Raw genomic sequence first — 26,189 nt, 5'->3', positions numbered from 1 at the left:
GGCAACATCCTGGTAAATCTCTTCTGCACCCCTTCCAATGCATCAACATCTTTCCCTTTGTGTGGCGACCAGAATTGTACACAATATTCCAAATGCGGCCTAACCAAAGTCTTATACAGCTGCAACATGATTTTCCAATTCCTATCCTCAATGCCCTGACTGATGAAGGCCAGCATGCCATACACCTTCTTGACCAACTTTTCCACCTGAGTGGCCACCTTCAGGGAACTGTGGATCTGCACGCCTAGATCCCTCTGGGTGCTAATATTTCTAAGGGCTCTACCATTTACTGTATACTTTCCTTCTGTAGTAGACCTTCCAAATCGGATTACCTCACATTTGACCGGGTTAAATTCCATATGCCCAGGTCGGCCCAGGTCTCCAGCTGATTTATATCCTGCCGTATCCTCTGACAATCCTCCTCACTATCCACTACTCCCCAAATTTTTGTATCATCTGAAAATTTACTAATAAGACCACCTACATTTTCCTCTAAATCATTTACATATATTACAAACAACCGAGGCCCCAGCACTGATCGTTGTGGAACGCCGCTTGTCACAGACCTCCAGTTAGAAAAGTACCCTTCCACTGCTACTCTCTGCTTTCAACGCCCAAGCCAGTTTTGCATCCATCTTACCAGCTCACCTTGGATCCCATGTGACTTTACCTTCTGTATAAGCCTGCCATGAGGAACCTTATCAAAGACTTTCTAAAGTCCAAATATACGACATCCACTGCCCTGCCTTGGTCATTTGTTTTGTCACTCCCTCAAAGAACTCAATCAAGTTTGTGAGACATGATCTCCCTTTCACAAAACCATGCTGCCTATCGCTAATAAGTCTATTCTCTTCCAGATGTGAGTACACCCTATCCCTAAGAATCTTCTCCAATAATTTCCCCACCACTGATTTAAGGCTCACAGGCCTGTAATTTCCCGGATTGTCTCTTCTGCCCTTAAACAGAGGAACAAACAACCTGACGTGTGGGACCTAGAGCACAGTGCCTCTTCTGGCCACTGCAGCGCTGTGCCCGGAGAGGCTGGAGAGCTGTCAGCCAATTTGATTGGCCGACAGCATTCCAGGGAGGGAATTCCGTCCAAGGACGGAACTTTCTTAAATTTCTCAATTGAGTGTAAAATGGCAGCAGGCCTGTCAGAGTTGTGAACCCAACTCTCCACTCTCCTGCGTTGTCTTTTGTCTTGAAAGCCGCCTTGGAGAATGTTTACCTGAAGATCAGAGGCTGAATGCTCTTGACTGCTGAAGTGTTCCCTGACAGGAAGGGAACACTCCTCCAACAGAAACCGCACATCTCATTCAGTATGTTGTCGGCCCAACTAGAGAGGGGGCAAAACTTGACCATCTCTTGGGAAATAAGGAAGAGCAGGTGACAGAAGTGTTAGTGAGGGATCACTTTGGGACCAGTGACCATAATTCCATTAGTTTTAAGATAACTATGGAGAATGATAAGTCTGGCCCAAAAGTTAAAATTCTAAATTGGGGCAAGGCCAATTTTGATGGTATTCGACAGGAACTTTCAAAAGGTGATTGGGGGAATCTGTTGGCAGGCAAAGGGATGTCTGATAAATGGGAGGCTTTCAAAAGTACGTTAACCTGGGTTCAGGGTAAGCACATTCCTCTTAGAGTGAAGGGCACGGCTGGTAGAAGTAGGGAACCCTGGATGACTCGGAATACTGAGGCTCTGGCTCAGATTGAGTTTAACACTGATAAATGCGAGGTGATTCATTTTGCTAGGACAAATTTGAATGTGGATTACAGGGTCAACGGCAGGGTTCTGAGGAATGTGGAGGAACAGAGAGATCGTGGGGTTCATATCCACAGATCTCTGAAGGTTGCCACTCAAGTGGATAGAGCCGTGAAGAAGGCCTATAGTGTGTTAGCGTTTATGAACAGGGGGTTTGAGTTTAAGAGCCGTGGGGTTATGCTGCAACTGTACAGGACCTTGGTGAGACCACATTTGGAATATTGTGTGCAGTTCTGGTCACCTCACTATAAGAAGGATGTGGAAGCGCTGGAAAGAGTGCAGAGGAGATTTACCAGGATGCTGCCTGGTTTGGAGGAAAAGTTGAGGGAGCTGGGGCTTTTCTCTTTGGAGCGGAGGAGGATGAGAGGCGACTTAATAGAGGTTTATAAGATGATGAGGGGGATAGATAGAGTGGACGTTGAGAGACTATTTCCTCGGGTGGATGTAGCTGTTACTAGGGGGCATAACTATAAGGTTCATGGTGGGAGATATAGGAGGGATGTTCGAGGTAGGTTCTTTACTCAGAGAGTGGTTGGAGGGTGGAATGGACTGCCTGCTGTGATAGTGGAGTCGGACACTTTAGGAACTTTCAAGCGGTTATTGGATAGGCACATGGAGCACACCAGAATGATAGGGAGTGGGATAGCTTCATCTTGCTTTCGGACAAAGCTTTCGGACAACATCGAGGGCCGAAGGGCCTGTACTGTGCTGTACTGTTCTATGTTCTAACCACTCGTGTGTGAATCTGTCTCCACCACACTCTCAGACAGTACATTCTCCATCCTAACCACTCGTGTGTGAATCTGTCTCCACCACACTCTCAGACAGTACATTCCAGATCCTAACCAGTCGCAGTGTGAATCTGTCTCCACCACTCTCTCAGACAGTACATTCTCCATCCTAACCACTCGTGTGTGAATCTGTCTCCACCACACTCTCAGACAGTACATTCCTGATCCTAACCACTCGCTGTGTGAATCTGTCTCCACCACTCTCTCAGACAGTACATTCCAGATCCTAACCAGTCGCAGTGTGAATCTGTCTCCACCACACTCTCAGACAGTACATTCCTGATCCTAACCACTCGCAGTGTGAATCTGTCTCCACCACACTCTCAGACAGTACATTCCAGATCCTAACCACTCGCTGTGTGAATCTGTCTCCACCACACTCTCAGACAGTACAGTCCAGATCCTAACCAGTCGCAGTGTGAATCTGTCTCCACCACTCTCTCAGATAGTACATTCTCCATCCTAACCACTCGCAGTGTGAATCTGACTCCACCACACTCTCAGACAGTACATTCCAGGTCCTAACCACTCACTGGGTGACAATGATTACTCTCGTGTCTCCATTGCTTCCTCCTTAAATCTGTGTTCTCTGATTCTTTCTCTTTCCAATAATGGGAATACTTTCTCTCTGTCGCATCTGTTCAGACCCCTCATGAACTTGAAATCTGTGAAATCTCCTCTCAACCTTCCCTTCTCCATGGAGAACAGGCTTTATCAATAAGACATAGAGTACAAAAGGAAAGAAGTTATGTTAAAGCTGGGGTATTGGATGCTGCACTGTCAGAAGCAGGTGAAGGTATTGGAGAGAATGTTGAAAAGATTCACAAGAATCAACTCCTTTTTTGTGCCACTTTCCCATAGTACATTTCTCAATCTATCAAATATTTATTCACATCCAATACTTCATTCCTCCCAAAAGTGCAGTACCCACAACTGTTCACAATACTTCAGGTTTAACATAACCTCTTTGCTCTTGTACTCTATGTCTTATTGATAAATCCCAGGATACTTTATACTTTACTAATCGCATCCTTTCCTGCCACCTTCAGTGATTTATGCACATATGCATCCAGCTCCTATACCCCCTTTTGAACTGTATCCTTTACTTTATACTGTCTCTCTGCATTCTTCCTATCAAAATGAATCACTTCACACTTTGTGCTAAACTTTATCTGCCATGTGTCCACCCATTCCGCCATCCAGTCAAAATCCTTTTGAAGTTTATCAGTGTCCTCCTCATAATTCCCAATGCTTCCAAGTTTTGTGTCATTTGCAAACTTTGAAACCGTGTCCTGTACTTCAAGGTTGAGGTCATGAGTCTATATCGGGCCTGAAGCCTGATCCCTGGGAATTCCCAGTATAACCCTTTCTCCAGTCCAAACACAACAACCGTTTTACCTTTACAAAATTCTCCTGAAGATAGTTGGCTGTAACCCATCCAAAAACTCCCTCCTCATTTCCTGTTAGGATCCTTGCTCCTTGGTAGTCAAACCTGTAGGATCTCAGCATGGTAGCAATGGAATCTAGGACCCCTTTGGTAGCCTTAGGATCAGTTTGACTGTAGAGAAACAAAGATAATGGGTATGGTTACATTGTGTTGTGCGACTGTGCTGATAACTGTGGGGTCATGGGGACAAGTGGACTAATCTTAACAAATTTAATGAATGGCCAGATTAGTGTCATGGTTGGAATGTGAGGGATGGTCAGCACACTGTCCACACTCCCCCAGATAGATTTTAACCTCAACGTCCCCCCTTAGTCTCCTGCCTGACTCCATGACTTTCTGACTGATGAGGGAGAATTATGAGTGTAAACTGACCTGAGAATTCATGTCCTTTAGAGAGTGGGAGAGGGGTGGGGGCCTACCACCTGTCCATAGACCAACAACCTCTCCCCATGCCTACCACCCATCCCTTGACCTAGCACCCATTCCCTGGGCTTACCACCATAAATGGGCCTACCACCCAGGCTGAGCCTGGCCCCAACAGTCACTGAATGAAACACATGGTGTTGCCAACTGTGATTAAATATATTCCTGGAGGTTTCATCACATAAATTGCCCCCCTGCTCCAGCCATTATTGGGCCAACATCTTTGTGATGCACTGCCTTCCTACACCAATTGGAAAGGAAAAACACTCATTACCCATTTGGATGATGGTCAACATGATCTCTAAAATGGCCTAACAGGTCACTGCGTTCAATCAGAGCTGCCACCAGCTGATAAGAGGATGTTCTCACAACTGAGTGTTTACTAAGAAAAGGGTGCCCGTGGGTGGAATTTATTTCCTTTAATCTTTCATGGGATGTGGGCGTCATTGGTAAGGCCAACATTTATTACCCATCCCTAATTACCCTTGAACTGTGGCTCTTACTAGGCCATTTCAGAGGGCAGTGGGTCTGGAGTCACATGTAGGCCAGGTCTGCTAAGGACAGCAGATTTCTTTCCCTAAAAGACATTGGTAAACCAGATGGGTTTTTACAACAATGTGCTATTTTTGTGATCATAACTGCTGAGACTGGCCTTTATTCCTGATTTTATTTGTTAATTGAATTTAAATTCCCCATTTCTGCAATGGGGTTTGAACTCGGTTCTCTGAATCATTAGTCCAGGTCTAGATTATGAATCCAGTAACATATCCACTCTGCCATTCTGGGGTTGGAGTTCCTTGGCTGGATCCCTTCCCCACTAACACCTTTATAGCACTGAATAGTAATGAAGGAGACACAGTCTGCTTTCTGTTCCCTGGGCACCTCTGAATCAAGCCAACATTTTATGTCAACTTCACATCCAGTGTTCCAGGCAATCTTGTGTAAATCATGTGCAGCACTTTGGTGATTGGTGGAGAAAGACAAGATCTTGATGGAGAGAGTGTATGGCCCTCTGGTGGTTGGTGAACATTGTGTATGGCCTGTTTGTGATTGGTGGAGAGCATGCATATGATGGAGAGCGAATAAGTATTTTGTGATTGGTGGAGAGCATGTATAGCCAGGTGGTGATTGGTCGACAGTGCGTAGTCACTGGTGATTAGTGGAAAGAGTGTAAGGCTCTTTGGTGATTGGTGGAGAGCACAGAGGTGTTACCTACCTCAGCAGACGCATCCCAGCTGTAGCACCGAGATAGAGGGGGGTCTCAGCATGTCTCTCTGAGGGAATCATTTTCACAGCCTTATCAAGGCAGTGCTTCAGACTCTTCCCAGCTCCTGGCAGGTTCGTTGCATAGCTTGAGATTCCAGGACCTACACATTGAGATGGTGTCAGTACATTTGGAATTTCTGCTCCTGGAGTGTGACTTCCTCCCTCAGCCCAATACCCAGAGAGGGAAAGCAAGTTTCCCAAAATCCACACTGCCTATCCCATTTTGCATTGCATTGCCTCACAAACCCTTTTCATCTGGGAAGAGTTCCCCTCCCCATCATAGGGAGGATACAGGAGCGAATTACAAACCGAACCCCCAATTCAGACTAACTTGGTCAGTACAGGAGTGAACCCTGTGCCTTACATAGTTCCCAATATCAAAAAGATTAATAATGGCTCAAAGAAAACAAGAATTCCTCACGCGAAAACACTCCCAAGACAGGTACAGCACGGGGTTAGATACAGAGTAAAGCTCCCTCTACACTGTCCCCATCAAACACTCCCAGGACAGGTACAGCACGGGGTTCGATACAGAGTAAAGCTCCCTCTACACTGTCTCCATCAAACACTCCCAGGACAGGTACAGCACGGGGTTAGATACAGAGTAAAGCTCCCTCTACACTGTCCCCCAACAAACACTCCCAGGACGGGTACAGCACGGGGTGAGATACAGAGTAAAGCTCCCTCTACACTGTCCCCCAACAAACACTCCCAGGACAGGTACAGCACGGGGTTAGATACAGAGTAAAGCTCCCTCTACACTGTCCCCCAACAAACACTCCCAGGACGGGTACAGCACGGGGGGTTAGACACAGAGTAAAGCTACCTCTACACTGTCCCCCAACAAACACTCCCAGGACAGGTACAGCACGGGGGGTTAGACACAGAGTAAAGCTACCTCTACACTGTCCCCATCAAACACTCCCAGGACAGGTACAGCACAGGATGAGATACAGAGTGAAGCTCCCTCTACACTGTCCCCATCAATCACTCCCAAGACAGGTACAGCACGGGGTTAGATACAGAGTAAAGCTCCCTCTACACTGTCCCCATCAATCACTCCCAAGACAGGTACAGCACGGGGTTAGATACAGAGTAAAGCTCCCTCTACACTGTCCCCCAACAAACACTCCCAGGACAGGTACAGCACGGGGTTAGATACAGAGTAAAGCTCCCTCTACACTGTCCCCCAACAAACACTCCCAGGACGGGTACAGCACGGGGGGTTAGACACAGAGTAAAGCTACCTCTACACTGTCCCCCAACAAACACTCCCAGGACAGGTACAGCACGGGGGGTTAGACACAGAGTAAAGCTACCTCTACACTGTCCCCATCAAACACTCCCAGGACAGGTACAGCACAGGATGAGATACAGAGTGAAGCTCCCTCTACACTGTCCCCATCAATCACTCCCAAGACAGGTGCAGCACGGGGTTAGATACAGAGTAAAGCTCCCTCTACACTGTCCCCATCAAACACTCCCAGGACAGGTACAGCACGGGGTTAGATACAGAGTAAAGCTCCCTCTACACTGTCTCCATCAATCACTCCCAAGACAGGTGCAGCACGGGGTTAGATACAGAGTAAAGCTCCCTCTACACTGTCTCCATCAATCACTCCCAAGACAGGTACAGCACGGGGTTAGATACAGAGTAAAGCTCCCTCTACACTGTCCCCATTAAACACTCCCAGGACAGGTACAGCACGGGGTTAGATACAGAGTAAAGCTCCCTCTACACTGTCCCCATCAAACACTCCCAGGACAGGTACGGCACAGGATGAGATACAGAGTGATGCGCGACAATTAAGCACGTGGAACCAAGGCTTCGATATTGAAGGCTTTTATTGTGTAACAATGGAACTACTAACACGAATACACCAGTTCAGACTGAAGGGGTCCTGCCGGAGCAGAGGGTCTTATACCTCGCCACCGGGGGCGGGACCCCACTGGAATGTGCCATGATAACACTTATAACAGGTAAACACCCTAACCCAACAACATTGTACAACCCCCACAGTAACAACACCCTAGCCCAACAGTAACATAAAAACAACCCCCAGTGGTGAACCAACGATGGTTCACCACATTCACCCCTCCTTTAAGAACAAAAGGTGGCGGGGTGCAAGAAAAAAACAGGTCATATAAACAGAATTCACAAGTCCAGACGGTCTGGAGGACCGCACCGACGCTGTGATCTCCTCAACACCGGTTGCGAAACTGGAGCAGGTGCTTGCGGTGGCGTTCTTTCCAAAACAACGTCTGGCTGTCCCCTCAAGGACTCCCGGGCCGGCTGGCCCTGGTGAGGCGATGGTGCAGGGGATCCTGGAACCTTTGGTGGTGGTGGTGGTGGTGATGATGGTGGCGCCGATCTCCGAGTCTCAGGCAAGCTGTACATGGGAGTAAAAGTGTTATGCACTGGTCCCGGTGCTGACCGCGCCACGTCTGGGGAAACAATGAGGAGTAGTGGATTCGTGACTGGGGGAATAGGAGCGACAGGAGTTGCTACGTCCCCTGCGGGCGCCAGGTCTCTAATGGAGACAGTGTCCTCTCGCCCGTCAGGATATGCCACATAGGCATACTGAGGGTTGGCGTGGAGGAGTTGGACCGGTTCGACCAAGGGGTCGGACCTGCGAGCCCTCACATGTCGCCGCAGAAGGACGGGTCCTGGGTACGTCAACCAGGCTGGCAATGAGGTTCCCGAGGACGACTTCCGAGGGAATGAGAACATCCTCTCGTGGGGAGTAGCATTGGTTGCCGTACACAGGAGGGAGCGGATAGAATGGAGCGCATTTGGAAGGACCTCCTGCCAACGGGAGACTGGAAGGCCCCTGGATTTCAGTGCCAGTAGGACAGCCTTCCAGACTGTAGCATTCTCCCTTTCCACCTGTCCGTTACCCCTAGGGTTGTAGCTCGTGGTTCTACTAGAGGCAATCCCGAATGAGAGCAGGAATTGCCTCAAGTCGTTGCTCATGAACGACGAGCCCCTGTCGCTATGAATGTAGCAGGGGTACCCGAACAGGGTAAAAAGCTCACTGAATGCCTTGATGATGGTGGCAGTCGACGTGTCTGCACAGGGGACAACAAACGGAAACCGGGAATACTCGTCTATTATGTTGAGGAAATAGACATTCCGGTCCGTTGAGGGAAGGGGGCCCTTAAAATCCACACTCAGCCTCTCAAAAGGGCGAGTGGCCTTGACCAATTGTGCCCGGTCTGGTCGATAAAAGTGTGGTTTGCATTCTGCGCAAATCCGACAGCTTCTCGTCACTGACCTGACATCCTCCACCGAGTAGGGCAGGTTGCGGGCTTTGACGAAGTGGTAGAGTCTGGTGACTCCAGGATGACACAGATCATTGTGGAGAGCCTTCAAGCGGTCCTCCTGCATGATGGCGCATGTTCCGCGCGAGAGGGCATCCGAGGGCTCATTGAGCTTCCCTGGACGATACATAATATCGTAATTATAGGTGGAGAGCTCAATTCTCCACCGCAAGATCTTATCGTTCTTGATCTTGCCCCTCTGCGTGTTGCTGAACATAAACGCCACGGATCGTTGATCCGTGATCAGGGTGAACCGCTTCCCTGCCAGGTAATGGCGCCAGTGTCTGACTGCCTCCACAATGGCCTGAGCCTCCTTCTCCACCGCTGAGTGCCGAATTTCGGGGCCTTGAAGGGTGCGGGAAAAGAACGCGACGGGCCTGCCTGCCTGGTTTAGTGTGGCGGCTAGGGCGAAATCAGATGCATCACTCTCCACCTGGAAAGGGATGGATTCATCCACCGCGTGCATCGTGGCTTTCGAGATGTCGCTTTTCAAAGCCTTGAAGGCCAATTGGGCCTCCGGCGTAAGTGGGAAGGTCGTGGACTTAATGAGCGGACGAGCTTTGTCCGCGTAGTTGGGGACCCACTGTGCATAATACGAAAAGAACCTGAGGCATCTCCTCAGTGCTTTCGTGCTAGCGGGCAAGGGAAGTTCAGTAAGTGGGCGCATACGGTCTGGATCAGGGCCAATGACCCCGTTTTCCACCACGTATCCGAGGATGGCTAACCTACGCGTACGGAATACGCACTTCTCCCTGTTATAGGTCAGATTCAGGCGAGATGCAGTGCGCAGAAAGTGTTGGAGATTCGTGTCGTGGTCCTGCTGGTCATGGCCGCAGATGGTGACGTTATCCAGGTACGGGAAGGTAGCCCGCAACCCGTTCTGGTCCACCATTCGGTCCATAGCACGCTGGAAGACCGAGACCCCATTGGTGACACCAAATGGAACCCTGAGGAATTGGTATAGACGACCATCCGCCTCAAAAGCCGTATATTGTCGGTCCTCTGGGCGGATGGGGAGTTGATGGTAGGCGGACTTAAGGTCTATGGTAGAAAACACTCGGTACTGCGCAATCTGATTGACCATATCAGAAATGCGCGGGAGAGGATACGCATCCAGCTGCGTATAACGATTAATGGTCTGACTATAGTCGATGACCATCCGAGGTTTGTTCCCGCTTTTGACTACCACGACCTGCGCTCTCCACGGACTAGCACTGGCCTGTATGATCCCTTCCTTGAGGAGCCGCTGAACCTCAGATCTAATAAAGATCCGGTCCTCAGCGCTGTAACGCCTACTTTTAGTAGCGATGGGCTTGCAGCCAGGTACCAGATTTTTAAAAAGGGATGGTGTAGTGATTTTCAGGGTGGATAGATTGCATGCGGGGCGCTTTGGGCAATTTGGAGGCTGCGGCTGATTCCCTACTGCCAGTGAAGGGAGTGGCCCACCGTACTGTAGGATCACACTCTTCATGTGGACCATAAAGTTTAGTCCGAGGAGAATTGGCGCACAAAGGTGAGGTAACACAAGGAGCCTGTATTGCTCGTAAATTGTGCCCTGTACCTCAAGAGTTACCATACATCGTCCTTGGATCGGTACAGACCGGGACCGTGATGCCATGGAAATTGTCTGCTTGGCAGGGAGAACCCGGAGTCCACACCTTTTAGCAGTTTCAGGGTGTATGAAACTTTCGGTGCTCCCACTGTCAAACAGACAATTCACAGTTCGACCACTAACCTTTATATCCATCATGGAATTCTCAAGTCTGTAGTGCCTGGTCTGGTCCAGGGAGATCGACGCCACCGTTGGCCCCTGGGCGTCACTGCATGCTGCCGATGTTGATGCTGAGGACCCCTGCTGGTCGCTCCTAGTCGTCGTGGACCATGATGGCCGCCCCCATGAATCGCACGTGGGCGAGGGCGCCAAACGCAGCGACTCCTGGTGGTCTTCCTCCTCCTCCGTCAGCCACGATGGCGCCGTCCTGGGTTCGCACGTGGTCGGACCTCGTGGGTACTGCGACGCCGAAGGAGATTGTCTCCGTTCTGGACGGTTACAAGCTGCACTGCCGTTTTTAGACTTGGACCTGCAGACTTTGCCGTAGTGGCCTTTTTTACCGCACTGGCTGCAGATTGCCGTTCTTGCCGGACACTGTTGCCGTGGATGCTTGGCCCCACCACAAAAATAGCATCGCTGGCCACCTGGAGCTGCCGCCGTCGTCGGATCGATCTGGGAGCGCGGGTTAGCGGGGCGAGGAGGGAGCTGAGCTTGCTCCAGCCACGTTGACTGCACGTGGTCCTCGGGGTACAGCGCCAAGCTCTTCGACGCCGCTTCCAGCATCACAGCCATCTCCATTGCTTGGGTCAAGTCGAGATTCCCCTTTTCCAGCAATTTAAGCCTGATGTACGAGGACCCTACCCCTGCTACGAACGCGTCTCGGGCGAGGTCGTACATATATTGTTCGGCTGATACGTCTTTACAATCGCAACCCCTGGCAAGCTGCAGGAGCTCATTGGCGTAGTCCTCCATGGTTTCGCCCGACTGCCGACGTCGTGTAGCGAGGAGGTAACGAGCGTGTATCTCGTTGGGTGGCTTCGTGTATCGTTTTTTTAGGAGCTCGACGGCACCCGGGTAAGTGGGAGCTGCACGAATGGCGAGATAAATCGTGTCGCTTACCCTTGCGTGGAGGACCTGGAGTTTATCACTGTCTGTAGTGATAGCTACCGAGGCTGCCAGGTAGTCCTCGAAACACTTCCACCAATGGTCGAATGTGTTAGCGGCACCGACCGCACGTGGGTCCAGTGTCAGACGATCCGGTTTTAAGATCTGTTCCATACTCTTTTTTTTTGTACAGCTGTGAGTTTTCTGTTACACAATAAAATTGATGCGCGACAATTAAGCACGTGGAACCAAGGCTTCGATATTGAAGGCTTTTATTGTGTAACAATGGAACTACTAACACGAATACACCAGTTCAGACTGAAGGGGTCCTGCCGGAGCAGAGGGTCTTATACCTCGCCACCGGAGGCGGGACCCCACTGGAATGTGCCATGATAACACTTATAACAGGTAAACACCCTAACCCAACAACATTGTACAACCCCCACAGTAACAACACCCTAGCCCAACAGTAACATAATAACAACCCCCAGTGGTGAACCAACGATGGTTCACCACACAGAGTGAAGCTCCCTCTACACTGTCCCCATCAATCACTCCCAAGACAGGTACAGCACGGGGTTAGATACAGAGTAAAGCTCCCTCTACACTGTCCCCATTAAACACTCCCAGGAAAGGTACAACACGGGGTTAGATATGGAGAAACCTTACCTTGCACGTCACATTTGATCTGTTCATTGACGATGCCTGTGTCATTCTCTTTCCCAGCCGGCCATTTGTAAACGTACAGGGTGGTACGAGAGGAACCAGCATCAATGACAATGCCGTACTGTCAGAACAGAAAAGCAGGAACCTCTTTCAGAATGTCTTTGTGATGTATAAGTTTAAGAAGCGCAGATTTAATCAATGAAATATCTATAGAACTTGAAGTTATTACTGTTACATTGTTGTTTATCTTCTTGTGACTTTTACACTCTCAGCTTCAATACCCATTGCAGAGACACGAAGGTAAAGTCCAGGCTGTCACTGTGGTGCTGAGCGAGTGCTGCACTGTCAGAGGTGAGCTCTAGCAGATAAGACATTAAACCAGGGCCTAGTCTGCTGCCTCAGGTGGCTGCGCAAGATTTCATTGCACTAGTATGAAGAAGAGCTGAGGAGTTTTACCCCAATGTCCTGTCCAATATTTATTCCTCAATCCACATCAGAAAGAAGCCAGATTCTCTGCTTATTAACATATTGCTGCTTTCAGAAACATGTCATAATTCAATTGGTTACCAGCAGTGATACAGAGATGACTACACTTCAAAGTGTACTGAATTAGCTAGAAAGCATTTGTTTTGTCCTGGGGATGTGAAGGATGCTACCTAAATGCAGCTTTTTATTATCTGGCTTGGAGTCTGAGCTGGCTACATTAAAGCTTTTACTGAAGCTCAGCTGCATTAAGTGAGTGCTGAGTCTGAGTGTTGTCAGACAGCTCTGCTTTGGTACAGCTCTGATTGTTTGCATCGATCTAGAATGGTTATAGCACAGCTGGGCTGAGGCCATTTGGTTCATCATGTCTGTACCAGCTCTCTGCAAGAGTTATTCAGCCAGTCCCACTCCTCTGCCTTCCTATATAACATTGTAAATATTTCCAATCATTTAACAAGCCCAATCCCTTTACCAAGCCTTGATTGAAACTGCCTCCACCACACACGCAGGCACTGAATTCCTGAACCTAGCCACTCTCCATGTCAAAAATGTTTCCCTCCTGTCACCTCTGGTGTTTGATCCTCCCACCAATGGAAACGGTTTCCCTCCATCGACTCAGTCCAGCCCCCTCACAATTTTGAATCCCTCTGTCAAATCTCCTCTCAACTTTCTCAACTCCAAGGAGAACAGATCCAACCTCTCCAATCTATCCATGTAACTGAAGTTTCTCAACCATTCTTGGGAATCCAATCTGCACTCTCGTTAATGTCTTCACATCCTTCCTAAAGTGTTGTGTTCAGAATTGGACACAGTACTCCAGTTGAGATTGAACCAGTATTTTATAAAGATTCACAATAACTTTCTTGCTTTTGTGTCTCTATTTATAAAACCCAGTTTTATTAATCACTTTCTCGGGCTGCTCTGTCACCCACAATGATTTGTGTACATATCCTCCAGGTCCTCACTCTTCCCATCAAATGTATCACTTCACATTTCTCTGCATTAAATTCTATCTGTCCTGTGTCTGCCCACTCCACCAACATGTCTACGTCCTCTTGAAGTTTATCAGCATCCTCTTCATAGTTCACCAAACTTCCAATTTCCATTTTTTCCCAAATTTCACAGTTGTGCCCTGCATACACAATTCTAGATCATTAATATGGATCAAGAGACCTCGGGAACCTAACTCTGACCCTATGAGACAAAATTATTGTTATGTGTCAATATTGATTCTTGCTAATAGATTTATGTTTTCGCCAGATGTGAAGTCACAGGTCGCTAGCGTAGGAAACTGCCAGAGTTAAAAAGCAGTCATGTAGTTAACACCACTCTGTAAATAAAGCTGTTATTTTAATCCTCTATGTTCCCTAGCATCAATTCTCCAACATACAACACAAAAACTGGCGACGAGGACTTCGAATGGTGTTTGCTAGCCACCAGACAGGAGGAAAATTACCAGAAAAATCGGGAAAAGAAGACTTAGAAGAGAAGTTCTTCGCATGTTCTCCAGACATAACGGACAAAGTGGATGTGAGTAATGATCCTCTGTAAAGCAATTAGAGAGCTGGATGTGTTTAAAAAGAGTCTGAAGATCAGGTTGTTGCCTTATTTAAGTAAAAATCAAGGTGGTTGCTGGAAACATGTTGCCAAGTGTGTATACAGGAAACCTCCATTAGTAAGAAAATGGCGGGAGTTATCGGCATTGTGGAACCCTTCGATGGAGTTCCTATACTGAATGTTTTGACTATTTTGTGCAGGTAAACAAAATAGCAGAAGATATTAAGGTGGCTACTTTTCTGAATGTGATGGGGGAAGAATGTTTAATTTCCTCTGTAGTTTAGTGCAACCAGAGAAGTCAGGCACTAAAATATATGAATAAGTCGTAGATATTTTTGCAAGCACATTTATCATCAAAGCATTTGGTGATTGCAAAACGCTTCAGATTTCACAAAATAATTCAAGAAGAGGGGGAATCAATTGAGAAATTTGAGGCTGCATTAAAAAACTTGCAGAATATTGTGAGTTTGGTGATGTGCTGCATGACACAATTCGGGACTGATTTGTCTGTGGTCTGTGCAGTGAAGCAATACAGAAATGCTTGCTAACCAAGTGTAGCCTTACCCTAAAAAAGGCCATGGAAATTGTTGTTCTAAGGGAGCTGGCTGCAAAAGAAGCTCAGCAACTGAGTTTGTGTACCTGAAAACACAAAATGTCAGCTGAATCAACACCTAAGATTTTTGAAACTTATACATGTCATAGATGTGTGAAGCCAAAGCCTGCCTGCTTGGAAGAAATAAGCTATGGGCAAAAATAATAAGAAGCCAGAACAAGCCAAAACTGCATGTAAACAGAATAAAACAAGAAGTGTTCCTGCTGTGCAAAAGGGTCAAGAGAAACAAAGTGGGTCACATTCTGAGGATGAATTATCACTGAATATGCTCGCCATTGCTGGTGCTATGAATAGATACTGGGTCATTCCACTGCTGAATGGACAGCCAGTAAGGATGGAAGTCGACACTGGGGCAGCAGTCTTATTGGTGCCAGAGACTATATATGAGGAAAAACTCAGACACATTCCCTTGAAAGTTTTAAGAATACTATGTTGATGACATATACAGGTGAAGTGGAACCACTGAAGGGCCGTATTGAAGTAGCTGTGCAAATTAATAGTCAAACAGCAGAGTTGTTTCTACATGTAGTAAAGGGCAATTATCCAACATTGATGTGTTGAACATGGTTAGAAAAGATACAACTGAACCAAGCTGAAGTCAACCTGATGACTAATGGAGAATCAGGCCTCACAGATATTCTAAAGAAAACATGGTTGTGTTTGAAGGAGAACTGGGGAATATGAAAGAATCACAGTGAAATTGAAGATTAAAGAAGAAAGCCAAGAAAAATGTTTGAAGGCAAGGTTGGGTACCCTACACTATCAGGCAGAAAGTGGATGCTGACTTGGAACAACTGGTGAAGATAGGAGTCTTGGAACCTGTCAACATGAGTGAATGGGCTCCATCAATAGCACCAATCATCCAGAAGGATAGATCCATAAGGATTTAAGGATGACTTCAAAGTCATCCTAAATCTAGTATTATGTGTGGAACAGTACCCATTAACTCACATCAATAACCTGTTTGCGGGATTGACAGGAGGCCAACATTTTAGCAGAATCAACCTAAACCAGGCTTACTTACAGATGAATGTGGACAAGAAGCCCCAGAAACTTCTGACAATCATCATACAATCAAAGATTGCCATTTGGTATCACATCAGCTCTGCATTGTTTCAAAGAGCAATGGATTAGATCCATAGTGGACTGAGTGGAGTCCAGCGTTATCTGGATGACATCCTAGTCACTGGAAAAGATGAACAGGAACATGTTCAGAATTTGAATGCCAGTCTTCAGAGATTGGAAGACCAGGGACTGAGAGTCTGTAAGGACAAATGTGAGGTTTTCCCAATCCTCCATTGAGTAGTTGGGACATGGTGATTGATGCCACTGGTCTTCACCAATCTCCTTCGAAGGTCAAGACTGTAGCAGAGGCTCCTTCACCTCAGAATATTAACGCTGCGATGTTTCCACTACTATGAAGATTTGCTTCAAATTTGGCCATCATTGTAAAACCATCGCATAACCTCTTGTGCCAGAACAAGAAGAGGAAGTGGTTGGATTAATGCAATAGGGCTTTCATGTAAGCCAATGAAGTCTTACTCGAATCTGAAGTTCCCACGCATTTTGGTATCCCACATCACCCCTCACACATTGCTTTTGTATCTCGAACCTTGAGTGAGGCTGAAAGTAACTACACACAAATTGAAAGGAAGAATTAGGGATTATCTTTGGGTGAAGAAATTCCATCAATTCCTGTCTGGAAGAAAGTTCATGCTGTTGATGGACCATTGTCCATTTACTACCATTTTTGGACCATGCATCAGTGGCAGCATGGTCAAATGCAGAGATGGGCATTGTTATTGTCTGCACACATGTATACCATCAAGTTTCGACAATCAAATAACATTATATTGCAGATGGAGTGTCAAGATTCCCATTACCAAGTAGTTTGTCAAACTACTCAAGCAAAGTATCTTCTACTTTAACAAGGTAGACAGTACACCAGTCACTTCTGGACAAGTGAGAAAGTATACTCGGAGTGACCTGATACTCTCAGAAGTGATAAACAGTGTATCACGAGGGAAGGCCTCAGAACTAATACCTGACTTGAAATGAAACTCGTCTAGCAGATTGAAGCTGTCAGTACAGTCAGGATGTCTTCTGTGGGGGCTCAGAGTGATCATTCCACCACCATTGAGAAGACAAGTGTTAGACAAATTGCACGCTGGCCACTGTGGAATTGTACACATGTAGGAAATAGCCAAGAGTTATTTCTGATTGCCGTAAATGGACGTGGAAATTGAAGAGAAAGCTAGAACATGTTCTTCATGTGTGAAGGAAGAAAGCTGCCACCCTTGGCACCGCTGTATCCATGGGAATAGCCAGAAGAGGCTTAGCAATGAGTGCATGTAGACATTGCAGGATCTTTTGAAGGACATATGTTCTTCAAAACAGTCAATGCTTATCCAAAGTGGCCAGAAGTTGCTGTAATGAAATCTATTTAATTGGAAAAGATTATTGAGAGGCTAGGGGAAGGTTTGGATTCCCTGAATAATTGATAAACAACAATGGACCTCAATTTGTCTCCCAAGAATTTGGAAGTTTCTTGAATTAGAATGGTATTCAACATATTTCTTTGTTATATTGGGGGCGATTCTCCCAGCCCGCTGCGCTGCTCTAGCCTCAATGTGTCTCTGGGGCCCGGATTTCCAGAGTCATCAGCTCCGCGCTGGAAATCGTCATGGAGCTGATTTCCATGTTAAAATTCTCATTTCCCTATCATTAGCAGGCCTGGATTGAAGTGCTCCCCACTAATTGCGAGTTGGTGGCCCGACCCCCCTGGAGTGAAGGGAAGCCATGGAGGCCCCCCATGGAGGTGTATAGATCATGTGGTGTACAGATCATGTCTGCTGTTCCCATGGCCTGCACTGCAGCCACACTGCGATTCAATGAGGTGAGTGACAATCCCATTCAGAACAACTCTTGCATGAATCTCTCCTGCTATTGAAAGGAACAATATTCCATGATGATTATCACAGGTGGAACAGGTTTATTTCTGTTTGTAAGGATAATTTATAGAGGCATCCTTGTCTTCTTGGGGCAGAGTGCCCTGGGTGCAGATTAGGCAGAAAAGGCTAGTGAGTTTCCTCACCATGTCAGTCCCTCTGCACTTGAATATTTCAGACCGGATGCCATCAGCTCTTGGCAATGTGCCCAGAGAAAGCTGCTTTCTGGCATTTGTGACTTCTGCTCATGGATTGAGAGCCAGGTCTTTCAGAGTGTGGTTCTGTGGATTTGTCCCAATGGTATCATTGCACAATATACATTATTGGTTTCAGGAATTACTGAAAGGTTTTGTCCAGCGAGAGATTTTGTTTGGAGCTGATTGCTATCTGCTGAGAGGATGGGTGTCCCATCATTGGTTTTGGGATTGAGTGATCAGAGACCATCAGATGGAACTTCCAACTCCTTTCTTTCAGCAGCTGTTTGAAGCACAGCTGACTTGTTTCTCCACACCTAGTTCTTTGTCTTGATAGTATCTGCCATTCTTTGCTGATGATTTCTTGTCAGATTTGAAGGATCTGAGAGTATTGTGCACTTTGTCTAGAAGCTTACCGATGTCTATGTTGTTATTGTCAATCCAGTCTTGGTGCTTCTGTCAAAGAATTCCAGGAGCTCAAATGCTCTGCGGTAAGAGATATCCCATAACTGTTTCCAAGAATCCGCAATATTGTCCTTGAGGATAGCAGCAATTTCTGTGGCTGGGTTGTTCTTGCCCCTTGGCCATGTCTTTTAAAACACTTCATTCAAACTTCCTTTGTGGGTTTGACACTCTGCCAAACTGCCTTAGATTTTATCTTCAAAGACACAATATTCCTGAGAGGCCGATGGTTAGACCAGCATTCTGCACCTCTAGGGGAGCGGCTAGAAGGAATGTCCTGGAGATCTGCCTGTTGTTTAAAACTGTTGTCCAATAGGAGCCAGAGGAGTGCACTATATAAAAACATCCATCTCACAGCTGCCTGTAAATTCACCCTTTCAGTTTCAGTGATACGATTCAATCACAGAATGCTCCTCATTTTATTACTCGGCACAGATCATTTATCACTGGTGTTTCACTGCAGCCAGTATCCATCCAGTTTGGTGAACAACATGTCAGCTACAGCCACAAAAAACAGACAGTTTCACATGTTGCCGTTCAGTAGATTTTCGATTCATAGTGCTCCTGCTAACATTCTAAAACCAAACTGACACTCCAGTGCAGCAATGAGGGAGTGCTCCATCGTCAGAGAGTGAGGACTGAGGGAATGCTGCACTGTCAGAGGGTCAGTACTGAGGGAGTGCCGCACTGTTGGAGGGTCGGTCAGTACTGAGAGAGTGGCGCACATTGAGAGGGTCAGGACTGAGGGAGTGCTGCACTGTCAGTGGGTCAGGAATGAGTGAGTGCCGCATTGTCAGAAGGTCAGTACTGAGGGAGTGCTGCACTGTCAGAGGGTCAGTACTGAGGGAGTGCTGCAGTGTCAGAGGGTCAGTACTGAGGAAGTGCTGCACAGTCAGAGGGTCAGTACTGAGAGACTGCCGCACTGTCAGACGGTCAGTACTGAGGGAGTGCTGCACTGTGAGAGGGTTAGTACTGAGGGAATGCTGCACTGTCAGAGGGTCAGTGCCGAGGGAGTGCTGCACTCTCAGCGGGTCAGTGTTGAGGGAGTGCTGCACTGTCAGAGAGTCAGTACCGAGGGAGTGCTGCACTGTCAGAGGGTGAGTACTGAGGGAGTGCTGCACTGTCAGAGGGTGAGTATTGAGGGAGTGCCGCACTGTCAGAGGGTCAGTACTGAGGGAGTGCTGCACTGTCAGAGGGTCAGTACTGAGGGAGTGCTGCACTGTCAGAGGGTGAGTATTGAGGGAGCGCTGCACCGTCAGGGAGTCAGTACTGAGGGAGTGCTGCACTGTCAGAGAGTCAGTACTGAGGGAGTGCTGCAGTGTCAAAGGGTCAGTACTGAGGGAGTGCTGCACTCTCAGCGGGTCAGTACTGAGGGAGTGCTGCAGTGTCAAAGGGTCAGTACTGAGGGAGTGCTGCACTGTCAGAGGGTCAGCACTGAGGGAGTACTGCACTGTCAGAGAGTCAGTACCGAGGGAGTGCTGCACTGTCAGTAGGTCAGTACTGAGGAAATGCTGCACTGTCAGCGGGTCAGTACTGAGGGAGTGCTGCACTGTCAGAGGCTCAGTACTGAGGGAGTGCTGCACTGTCAGAGGGTCAGTATTGAGGGAGTGCTGCACTTTCAGAGGGTCTGTACTGAGGGAGTGCTGCACTGTCAGAGGGTCAGTACTGAGGGAGGGCCGCACTGTCAGAGGGTCAGTACTGAGGGAGTGCCGCACTGTCAGAGGGTCAGTACTGAGGGAGTGCCGCACTGTCAGAGGGTCAGTACTGAGGGAGTGCCGCACTGTCAGAGGGTCAGTACTGAGGGAGTGCCGCACTGTCAGAGAATCAGTATTGAGGGAGTGCTGCACTTTCAGAGGGTCAGTACTGAGGGAGTGCTGCACTGTCAGAGGGTCAGTACTGAGGGAGTGCCGCACTGTCAGAGGGTCAGTACTGAGGGAGTGCTGCACTGTTAGAGAATCAGTAGCGAGGGAGTGCCGCACTGTCAGAGGGTCAGTGCTGAGGGAGTGCTGCACTGTCAAAAGGTCAGTACTGAGGGAGTGCTGCACTGTCAGAGCGTCAGTACTGAGGGAGTGCTGCACTGTCAGAGCGTCAGTACTGAGGGAGTGCTGCACTGTCAGAGCGTCAGTACTGAGGGAGTGCTGCACTGTCAGAGGGTCAGTGATGAGGGAGTGCTGCACTGTCAGAGGGTCAGTACTGAGGGAGTGCTGCACTAGCAGAGGATCAGTATTGAGGGAGTGCTGCACTGTCAAAGGGTCAGTACTGAGGGAGTGTTGCACTGTCAGAGGGTCAGCACTGAGGGAGTGCTGCACTGTCAAAGGGTCAGTACTGAGGGAGTGCTGCACTGTCAAAGGGTCAGTACTGAGGGAGTGCTGCACTGTCAGAGGGTCAGCACTGAGGGAGTGCTGCACTGTCAAAGGGTCAGTACTGAGGGAGTGCTGCACTGTCAGAGGGTCAATACTGAGGGAGTGCTGCACTGTCAGAGGGTCAGTACTGAGGGAGTGCTGCACTGTCAGAGGGTCAGTGCTGAGGGAGTGCTGCATTGTTAGAGGGTCAGTACTGAGGGAGTGCCGCACTGTCAGAGGGTCAGTGCTGAGGGAGTTCTGCATTGTCAGAGGGGCAGCACTGAGGGAGTGCCGCACTGTCAGAGGGTCAGTACTGAGGGAGTGCTGCACTGTCACAGCGTCAGCACTGAGGGAGTGACGCACTGTCAGAGGGTCAGTACTGAGGGACTGCTGCACTGTCAGAGGGTCAGTACTGAGGGAGTGCTGCACTGTCAGAGGGTCAGTACTGAGGGAGTGCTGCACTGTCAGAGCGTCAGTACTGAGAGAGTGCTGCACTGTCAGAGGGTCAGTACTGAGGGAGTGCTGCACTGTCAGAAGGTCAGTGCTGAGGGAGCGCTGCACTGTCAGAGGGTCAGTACTGAGGGAGGGCCGCACTGTCAGAGGGTCAGTACTGAGGGAGCGCTGCACTGTCAGAGGGTCAGTACTGAGGGACTGCTGCAGTGTCAGAGGGTCAGTACTGAGGGAGTGCTGCACTGTCAGAGCGTCAGTACTGAGAGAGTGCTGCACTGTCAGAGCGTCAGTACTGAGGGAGTGCTGCACTGTCAGAGGGTGAGTGCTGAGGGATTGCTGCACTGTCAGAGGGTCAGTACTGAGGGACTGCTGCAGTGTCAGAGGGTCAGTACTGAGGGAGTGCGGCACTGTCAGAGGGTCAGTACTGAGGGAGTGCTGCACTGTCAGAGCGTCAGTACTGAGAGAGTGCTGCACTGTCAGAGGGTCAGTACTGAGGGAGTGCTGCACTGTCAGAGGGTCAGTACTGAGGGACTGCTGCAGTGTCAGAGGGTCAGTACTGAGGGAGTGCTGCACTGTCAGAGCGTCAGTACTGAGAGAGTGCTGCACTGTCAGAGAGTCAGTACTGAGGGAGTGCTGCACTGTCAGAAGGTGAGTACTGAGGGACTGCTGCAGTGTCAGAGGGTCAGTACTGAGGGACTGCTGCAGTGTCAGAGGGTCAGTACTGAGGGAGTGCTGCACTGTCACAGGGTCAATACTGAGGGAGTGCTGCACTGTCAGAGGGTCAGTACTGAGGGAGCGCTGCACTGTCAGAGGGTCAGTACTGAGGGAGTGCTGCAGTGTCAGAGGGTCAGTACTGAGGGAGGGCTGCACTGTCAGAGCGTCAGTACTGAGGGAGTGCTGCACTGTCAGAGGGTCAGTACTGAGGGAGTGCTGCAGTGTCAGAGGATCAGTACTGAGGGAGTGCTGCACTGTCAGAGCGTCAGTACTGAGGGAGTGCTGCACTGTCAGAGGGTGAGTGCTGAGGGAGTGCCGCATTGTGTGGCAAGTGCAACGGCACCCACGTAAGCTCAGCCTCAGGGACATATCCATTTGATTCTCACCAAGAGGTACAATCAAGTGGACAGTCCAGGGGGAGGGAAGGTTCCACAAGATGGGGCCATGCGGTCAAACGACCCCGGGGTAATGCATGTTATCGGGTTAAAGAAGGTTACGTGTTTTTATTCAAAAATGTATACATGACGGCCACAGACAGGCCTCCAAGGTTCTTTTCCGTAGGGACAATCAGACCTCTCACGGTTCCGTGCCCAAGCGAAGGGCATGTCCAGAAACGCATAGTGACCAGGGCCATCAGCGCAGAATTTTGCGCTGACTGGCAGGCCCCTGTCACACTAGGGTCTTCTTTAGGATATGGATTTCTGGGGACACTATCCCTGGGAGGCGCCGCAGGGGTGATCAGCGCCAGTAATAGGAACTTCTTCATATGTGGACTGACCATTTTAGGAAACAGCACCCTACAAGCACTGGGTGCAATTGACCAAGAACTCGCAGAACTCAGACTATACACACAGCAAACGAGATATGCAGTAGACTATCAGCTAGCCAGACAAGGAGGGGTATGCACCATCATCAAGGAAAAATGCATCACATACGTACACGACGAGACACTAAACATAACAGCAGCCATGTCCGGGATACAAAAGCAGTTGGATAGCTTTAAACAGGGATTTACAGGGACTGATGGGTGGTTAGGATGGCTGTTTAACACAGTTTGGGGAGCATACATTATGAAGGGATTAAGTTTAGTAGTAGCCATCCTGTTCACACTCTGCCTGGGCCTAACCTGTATTAAAATGATATGTGCAAATATTACATCAAGAATGCTACCCACTGCCAGTATCCAGATGCAAGAATTTAACCACACCATAGAGGAAGAGGAACAACGGCAAGGACGACATCTGTACAAGTCACTGTACCTCTGAAGATCGTCCATGGGGGGTCAGCCATGAATGGGACCCCCTGGACGAGAGGAGGGACTGAAGTAGGCCATTTTCCAAAGCCATATTTTTATTATTATCTCATCAATATTCACCTCATTAAACATATTCATTAATTGGACTGATTTGCACCATTCATAACGTGCCCACAATGCAGAGGGGAACACCCGAATGGACATTTGTTTAAATCCCCCTCTGCACAGCTGAGAGACCTTTAATTCAAGTTCGATGGAAGATCCTTATTCTGCCCAGCAACAGCACGAAGCTGCATTTTAAAACGGCCCTTGGCCAGAAGATCGGGATATCTGCGAGTCAAGACCTGGCAGTGGGATATATGGCATAACTGTACTGTCAATAAAATATTACGGGAATAAAATGGCCAAGGCAGGCAAAGAAACTGAATAAACCAGGATAAAAAGAATAAAAGATTAGATTAAATCCCCCTACACACAGCAGGACAAAATGACATTAACACCTAATCTCGCAAGCATAGAATACAGACACAAACATCGGAGGTCGATTTAGATAAGGGGACACATCGAGAGGATAATGGGAAACACATTAAAAGACCGGGGCAAGAACAGGCAGTCCCATTAACACGGACACACACCATACAGATGCAAATTGACAAAGTCTACCAGGGAACTTCCTGACCGGATAGGATACATATTCTTAGTGTTAATCTGTTCGAATCGAAACTGCCCGCCAAATCTTCAGGGCGGCAATTAAAGAATCCCGCCACTTTTTGGGTATTGTAAAAATGTATAGGCAAATGTTCCCGCTCGAATTTGGATTGCTATAAATATCCAGAGCGAATGTGTAACTGTTGAGATCATCGTGGCCAAGCCACTGTTTCTGAGCTGGCTACGGGGGTCTCCCTGGGATCACAGTAATTGTACAATAAAGAAAAACGCTTTGAACCTTGCCTTGCGACTCGACCTCCTTGAATGCACTGGTACAAGGGATTTTTCCCGACAACAGAGGGTCAGTACTGAGGGAGTGCTGCACTGTCAGAGAATCAGAACTGAGGGAGTGCTGCACTGTCAGTGGGTCAGTGTTGAGGGAGTGCTGCACTGTCAGAGAGTCAGTATTGAGGGAGTGCTGCACTGTCAGAGGGTCAGTACTGGGAGAGTGCCGCACTGTCACTGGGTCAGTACTGGGAGAGTGCTGCACTGGCTGAGGCTCAGTACTAAGGGGGTGCCGCACTGTCAGAGGGTCAGTACTGACGGAGTGCTGCACTGTGAGAGGGTTAGTACTGAGGGAGTGCTGCACTGTCAGAGGGCCAGTACTGAGAGAGTGCCGAACTGTCAGAGGGTCAGTACTGAGGGAGTGCTGCACTGTCAGAGGGTCAGTACTGAGGGAGTGCCGCACTGTCAGAGGGTCAGTACTGAGGGAGTGCGGCACTGTCAGAGCGTCAGTACTGAGGGAGTGCTGCACTGTCAGAGCGTCAGTACTGAGGGAGTGCTGCACTGTCAGAGGGTCAGTACTGAGGGAGTGCTGCACTGTCAGAGAGTCAGTACTGAGGGAATGCTGCACTCTCAGCGGGTCAGTGTTGAGGGAGTGCTGCACTGTCAGAGAGTCAGTACTGAGGGAGTGCTGCACTCTCAGCGGGTCAGTGTTGAGGGAGTGCTGCACTGTCAGAGAGTCAGTATTGAGGGAGTGCTGCAGTGTCAAAGGGTCAGTACTGAGGGAATGCTGCACTGTCAGAGGGTCAGTACTGAGGGAATGCTGCACTGTCAGAGGGTCAGTACTGAGGGAGTGCCGCATTGTCAGAGGGTCAGTACTGAGGGAGTGCCGCATTGTCAGAGGGTCAGTACTGAGGGAGTGCTGCACTGTCAGAGGGTCAGTACTGAGGGAATGCTGCACTGTCAGAGAGTCAGTACTGAGGGAGTGCCGCATTGTCAGAGGGTCAGTACTGAGGGAGTGCTGCACTGTCAGAGGGTCAGTACTGAGGGAGTGCTGCACTGTCAGAGGGTCAGTACTGAGGGAGTGCTGCACTGTCAGAGGGTCAGTACTGAGGGAGTGCTGCGCTGTCAGAGGGTCAGTACTGAGGGAGTGCTGCACTGTCAGAGGGTCAGTACTGAGGGAGTGCCGCATTGTCAGAGGGTCAGTACTGAGGGAGTGCTGCACTGTCAGAGGGTCAGTACTGAGGGAGTGCTGCACTGTCAGAGGGTCAGTACTGAGGGAGTGCTGCACTGTCAGAGGGTCAGTACTGAGGGAGTGCTGCACTGTCAGAGGGTCAGTACTGAGGGAGTGCTGCATTGTCAGAGGGTCAGTACTGAGGGAGTGCCGCATTGTCAGAGGGTCAGTACTGAGGGAGTGCTGCACTGTCAGAGGGTCAGTACTGAGGGAGTGCTGCACTGTCAGAGGGTCAGTACTGAGGGAGTGCTGCACTGTCAGAGGGTCAGTACTGAGGGAGTGCTGCACTGTCAGAGGGTCAGTACTGAGGGAGTGCTGCACTGTCAGAGGGTCAGTACTGAGGGAGTGCTGCACTGTCAGAGGGTCAGTACTGAGGGAGTGCTGCACTGTCAGAGGGTCAGTACTGAGGGAGTGCTGCATTGTCAGAGGGTCAGTACTGAGGGAGTGCCGCACTGTCAGAGGGTCAGTACTGAGGGAGTGCTGCACTGTCAGAGGGTCAGTACTGAGGGAGTGCTGCACTGTCAGAGGGTCAGTACTGAGGGAGTGCTGCATTGTCAGAGGGTCAGTACTGAGGGAGTGCCGCATTGTCAGAGGGTCAGTACTGAGGGAGTGCTGCATTGACAAACATACCATCTTTTGGATGAACATTAAATTAACTTCATTGTCAGGTGGA

At 48.9% G+C, this 26,189-nt stretch overlaps 1 protein-coding gene across 1 annotated transcript in view; it reads right to left on the bottom strand.

Annotated features, from left to right (window-relative positions):
- The window catches only part of LOC144503112 (ectonucleoside triphosphate diphosphohydrolase 2-like), a 127,671-nt gene that overhangs the window by 26,114 nt on the left and 75,368 nt on the right, over window positions 1–26,189 (bottom strand). The window contains exons 2-4 of the mRNA XM_078227623.1: window positions 12,338–12,455; window positions 5,642–5,792; window positions 3,954–4,113 (exon numbers count right to left, since the gene is read on the bottom strand). Of these exons, the coding sequence (XP_078083749.1) occupies window positions 3,954–4,113; window positions 5,642–5,792; window positions 12,338–12,455 (429 nt within the window). The remainder of the gene's footprint in view (window positions 1–3,953; window positions 4,114–5,641; window positions 5,793–12,337; window positions 12,456–26,189) is intronic.

The sequence above is a fragment of the Mustelus asterias genome, chromosome 13 (genome assembly GCF_964213995.1).
Source record: "Mustelus asterias chromosome 13, sMusAst1.hap1.1, whole genome shotgun sequence".
Taxonomy (NCBI): domain Eukaryota; kingdom Metazoa; phylum Chordata; class Chondrichthyes; order Carcharhiniformes; family Triakidae; genus Mustelus; species Mustelus asterias.
This window is presented reverse-complemented; position numbering and strand designations above follow the sequence as displayed.